This window comes from Telopea speciosissima, chromosome 2, assembly GCF_018873765.1.
Source record: "Telopea speciosissima isolate NSW1024214 ecotype Mountain lineage chromosome 2, Tspe_v1, whole genome shotgun sequence".
NCBI lineage: Eukaryota > Viridiplantae > Streptophyta > Magnoliopsida > Proteales > Proteaceae > Telopea > Telopea speciosissima.
The window spans coordinates 18,399,051-18,404,992 of record NC_057917.1 but is presented as its reverse complement, the minus strand read 5'-3'; the positions used below and the strand labels follow the sequence as shown (position 1 = coordinate 18,404,992).

The window sequence follows — 5,942 nt, the reverse complement described above, 5'->3', positions numbered from 1 at the left end:
CAACTAGACTTCTAACTTCTTACATATTTGGATCACTAGGGGAGAGAAGTTTAGAAAACGTTGAAAACAAGTGACCAAACCAAAACTAGAACACTTGTGTTCCTAGAAAAAGAAAGAAATCTAAAAAAATTCTGAAAATCATAACCAGGTGTTCCTTTGATAGGCTACCTAATAATAAGAAAAGGGTATGAATTAGTAGATGGGAATCAATTTAGTGTATCGAATCGGGTCGTTAGCTTTAGGCACCTATAAATCTCTAACTAACTACTAACAATAAGGGGCTTTGGAAGACGATTGAGACAGTCAAACGTCTTAACATAAGAGAGAAAGATAGAAGTCTTAATTGATAAAGATGTTCACCTGTTCTTGTCAAAATTAGACAGGATTTGATATAATAAGCTTTGCTTTAGGCCCCTTGGAACCCAAACCAACAGACTCTATATGATGTATGATGTGAACGTGAAGAAAAAGTAAACCGGTGGAAGGAAAGTGAACTGTCAAAACTTCCTCTCTCTTTTTATTTTTGGGCTAAAAATTATCCTGATGGGATAGTGGTGGGATCGTCCTAACATATGCCTAGGGGTGTCTCTCATTCGGTTCGGTCCGGTTGAACCGGTTCTAATCTAATACTAAGCCAAACTGTAAGTAAAAAAACAGTTTTATTTTAGTCCAATTTGGATCGGTTTTATTGGGTTTACATAATAGGTTCTCATCGGACCATTAGCGGTTTGGTTTTGGTTTTTCATACATATACAATTAAAGAAAGGGGAAAAGAAAGCAGTCAGGTTGCGTGCAACATGGGGGCCGATGAGAGTGCATGAACAGGCATCTAACAGGAACTAGCCTGCTAGGGCAGGGTGGCCATTTCACCATCCTTGTGTCTGGGTGTAGAGGCCACACGACCTGACAACGATTCCCCACCCTTAAAAAAGGAAAGTAATGCCTCGTTATGAAAGCAGGGGTAAGGCTGCGTACATTATGACCCTCCCCAAATCCTGCAGTGGCAGGAGCCTCGTGCATTGGGTACACCCTTTTTTTAATGGTTTTTTTATTATCTCTTTCCAATTTTATTGGTTACGGTCTAGGTTTTATATTGCGGTTAGTTCGGTCCGATTAGAAACTGAAACAAAACCGACAAGGATTTGGCCTGGCTCGATTTGGGTGGAACCGTTGCTATAGATCGGTCCAACCGGTTCATGCTGTAAATTGGCAACCCTATATGTGCCATCAGGCAAATAAATTTAAGTGAAATCCAAAACACAAAAATGGATGTGGGGCCCACCCATAATACTCGTGCCTAATTTCAACAATTTGGCTGGTCTTATTGTCCTGATCTATGTGGCTTAAATCAAGCCCTTGATCTTTTGGACCTTAAAAAGTTAGACCAGGTTAGAACAACTACACCTAAAATGCAACCAACTTCCGACCCATGGTTTGAAACATGGACTCAACCGACCAAGCCTTCAATCAATTTGACCGGAGGGCATTATGTTCTGTTTGGTTTTGTTTACAAGGCCTACCTACTGAAAGGACAAATGGACAATACGATAACTCAATCCAAAACAGATTTAGGAATGTGACCCACATGTAAAGGGTCTCCCAAAACAGATAGGGACAGGGACAGTAGTAGTTGTACTCTACTGGGTCCACCATTTGTTACAAAGAACTAAGAAAAAGACTACTACCCCAGACAAGGGAGGGTAGGGTCTACTACTAATACGAATCAGGCCTTATACTATACTAAATATTACATTGACTTGGTTGCCTTTCCCTTTCCTGTTTAAGCCCATTGAAAGGTCAAATGGCATATTATAGAAGAAATCAAATATGAACCGCCTTCCTCCTTTATCAACCCTAACCAAACACTGACCTTATACACTTTTTCCTTTCTTCAAGAAACCACCTTGATCATAGATTTTTGTTAAAAAAAGGTAAAACAAGTGGATTTAGACTTGTGTGCTTTCATATGAGATTAGAAACTGAGCTAATTTCTCTTTAATTTCCTTTTCTGGGTATTTGAATAATAAGGCTTTAGTGTTCATTCTTATAATAAAAACAATCTCATAATTATGATATTTTCTGTTGTAATTCAAACCTAAAGAGACTTGTGAAGCAAGCATATATAATTCTTGATGAAATAGTAATCTTTCTGATAAACTAGTGGGTGCACCAACTCCTTCTAGTGTTAGACTAAGTTGTCAGGAACCTTACTATGTATGCCTTGGAATTAAAACCTAATCTGCCAAACTCTAAACCACCTTTCCTCACTCATCCATCCATCCCTTATTCCCCTATATAATTGAAAGAACCCTCTTTCCTTCAATTCACTCTTGCATTACCACTTCAACCTCAATTGCCTTACAAACCCTAATTAGTAGAGAGTTAGAGAGACTTCAAAGATAATGGAGGCTTACAACATTATTCTCCTTGGCCTTTTGCTTCTCTTTGCTTTGGCCACTTCTTTTGTTGATGCAAAAGTTCATCACCATGACTTTGTGGTATGTATATATATATATCTCTCTTCTTCTTCTTCTTCTTCTTCTTCTTCTTCAATTGGATTTATTTCTAACTTGTTTGGTTGGTTTCAGGTTCAAGCAACAAAAGTGAAGAGATTGTGTATGGCCCATAACAGAATTACAGTGAATGGAATGTATCCAGGGCCAACCTTGGAAGTCAATAATGGAGACACTCTGGTTGTGAATGTCATGAACAGAGGAAAATATAATGTTACCATTCACTGGTAAATGCAGACTAGAGATACACTTACTCTAATTATTAGTCACATACGTAGCATGATGGGTACATCATGTACCCATGCATATATCTTTGTCTTGGTTGGTGACGATAAAGTTAATTAATTATTATATTTTGTTGTGGATGATGCTTTAGTTTTATCTCATTTTTTTACGTATGTTTTCTTTGTTTAAGTTTCTCGTTCTGTTGTACATGAAGCTCACCTTTTAGCTAAAGGCACCTCCCGTTTCTCTCTCTCTCTCTCTCTCTCTCCTCCCCCGCCCTCGCCCTCCTTCCTTTCATTACCTCCTATAATTCTTTAGTTTGGGATTTATCCCGCGACAGACAGATTTTGACAAAAAAAAAATAAAAAAAAGAACTTGTGGAGGGGACATGCATGCATGCATGTCATGTTGCCATGAACATACGGAAAAATATATATTGGGAAAGGAAAAAGGTTGTCTAAGGCTGAAGGGTACACTAGCACCCTATCTTTCTCTCTCTAGTTTTTTTTATATAAAATGATGTCTCTGTGTTTTATATATGAAACCGTTTCATCGCTCCTTATTGGTGTTCTTATTACTCTTCAGGCATGGTATTCGACAATTGCGATCAGGATGGGCGGATGGGCCGGAATTTGTGACACAGTGTCCCATCCGGCCGGGTGGGAGCTACACATACCGATTCACAATCCAGGGACAAGAAGGGACATTGTGGTGGCATGCTCACAGCTCATGGCTCAGAGCTACTGTTTATGGAGCTCTAATTATCCATCCACAAGAGGGTTCTCCTTACCCATTCACTAAGCCCAAGAGAGAAGCTCCCATTCTTCTTGGTAACTACTAACAACCCCCTTTGGTTCCTGTTTGTGATGGTTCAAATTAGAAGCAATAGGATTTTTTGTTTTTTTTTTTGGTAAGGAGAAGCAATAGGATTAACACTAACAATTGTAATGATCCATTCATCCATTGTGATCATGGTTTTTAAGTCGATAAGATATCGATACAGTATTAGCACAGATTGGCTGTATCAGATAAGTTTACCCTTGATTTTCCTTAAAAAATGAGTTCTTTTTACTATATTACCCCTTATCTGTATCATTTCACGGATATAGTATCGGCCATATATCGATATCGATGGCCTTCAAAATTGTATAGTATCGGCCGTATCGAGCGATCGGGGCAAGATCCGATATCTCAAATCATGATTGTGATAGAGCTTTTTTCGTGAAACTAGTAGTAGTTATGATGATGATGATGATGATGATGATGTGTATGAATTATCAGGAGAATGGTGGAATGCCAATCCCATACATGTTGTGAGGGAGGCGACCCGAACAGGAGCAACTCCAAACGTATCCGATGCCTATACCATCAACGGTCAACCTGGTGACCTCTACAACTGCTCTAGCCAAGGTCAGCTTATAACAACTATTTGGCTATTTCTTTCTGTCTATCTAATATCATAATCTAAAGTTCTAAACCAAGTTTTAATTTCAAGTTAAGTAAGATTATCTAAGCTAACTACTCATCATGTATCCTGTATGTACATAAATGCCACACAACAACAGATACAGTTGTAATTCCGGTGGATTCCGGCGAAACAAACCTTCTCCGAATCATCAATGCTGCACTCAACCAGGAACTCTTCTTCACTGTTGCCAACCATAAGCTGACAGTGGTAGGTGCTGATGCTTCCTACACAAAGCCTTTCACCACTTCAGTAATCATGCTTGGACCAGGCCAGACTACAGATGTTCTCATCACCGCCGATCAACCTCCAGCCCGGTACTACATCGCAGCTCGTGCCTATAACAGTGCTCAAGGGGCACCATTTGATAATACCACCACCACTGCCATCCTTGAATACAAATCTGCCCCTTGCCCAGCCAAGAAAGGCCTCTCTACTCCTCCCATCTTTCCATCATTGCCTGCTTACAATGACACCAACACTGTCACTGCCTTTGAGGCCAGCTTCAGAAGTCGCACCAAGGTTGAAGTCCCTACTGATATCGATGAAAACTTGTTCTTCACTGTTGGCTTGGGACTTATCAATTGTCCGAAAGGAGTCAGAGCACGCAACTGTCAAGGCCCCAATGGTACCCGATTCGCTGCTAGCATGAACAATGAATCTTTTGTTCTTCCATCCAATTTCTCCTTACTGCAAGCCCACCAGCAAGGAATCCCTGGAGTTTTCACTACAGATTTCCCTGCAAATCCACCATTGCAATTCGACTACACTGGCAATGTGAGCCGCTCGCTCTGGCAACCTATTAAAGGGACCAAGTTGTACAAGCTGCAGTATGGTTCCAGGGTACAACTAGTATTGCAGGGTACAAGTATCTTCACAGCAGAGAACCACCCCATTCATCTTCATGGATATGATTTCTACATCATTGCACAGGGTTTTGGGAATTTCAATCCAAAAACTGATACTTCCAAATTCAACCTTGTTGATCCACCACTAAGGAATACTGTTGGAGTACCTGTGAAAGGATGGGCAGTGATTCGATTCATAGCCGATAATCCAGGTAAAAATGTTATAAACTTAAAATTTTTTCTTTTCCTTCTTCACCCCATCCCTATTTATCATATAACTTATGCAACTTTCTGATATCTAACAGGAGTTTGGCTGATGCATTGTCACTTGGATGTTCATCTCAACTGGGGTTTGGCTATGGCTTTTCTGGTTGAGAATGGGGTTGGAGAGTTGCAGTCTTTAGAGCCACCTCCAGCTGATCTGCCTGTATGTTAGTGTCTTCAGTTATGAACTTCCCAAGAGTAGGGTTTCGGCTTCAGACGGTTTCTAGTCCTTAACCTTATTTAGGTCGATGCAAGTTCTTCTCTGTCTTGTGCTATTAGTCCCTTCATTCATTGTCATGTTTTCCACTTTTCCTTTCCCAATTCTTTTTGGGTAGTTAGGCTGTGTTCAAAAAACAAAGCATCAAGGATGCAACATTGAAAGCACCCTGTGGACACAGCATAGTATTGTTTTAGGCCGCTTCATTTTTTCAAGGATTGTAAGAGATGGATTAAATTTTGAACATTAATTGTTTCTGTGTCATTCCTATTATATATTTGATCAGCAATACAAAGCTAAACATTGATTTCCTACCTCAAGTGCCTATAAATTGGAAGTAATGCACATTCAAGTCGATAGCTTCTACAATTCAATTAGTAGGTCCTTCACTTTCTTTTCCCACCTAACCA

At 39.9% G+C, this 5,942-nt stretch overlaps 1 protein-coding gene across 1 annotated transcript; it reads left to right on the top strand.

Moving 5' to 3' along the window:
* Positions 1-2,394: 2,394 nt before the first annotated feature.
* On the top strand, positions 2,395-5,603 carry LOC122651876 (laccase-12-like). The gene is made up of 6 exons (XM_043845438.1): positions 2,395-2,498; positions 2,589-2,740; positions 3,324-3,568; positions 4,020-4,148; positions 4,304-5,263; positions 5,357-5,603. The coding sequence occupies exons 1-6, from the start codon at positions 2,403-2,405 to the stop codon at positions 5,485-5,487; spliced, it is 1,713 nt and encodes a 570-aa protein (XP_043701373.1). The 5' UTR covers positions 2,395-2,402; the 3' UTR covers positions 5,488-5,603.
* The last annotated feature ends 339 nt before the right edge of the window (positions 5,604-5,942 follow it).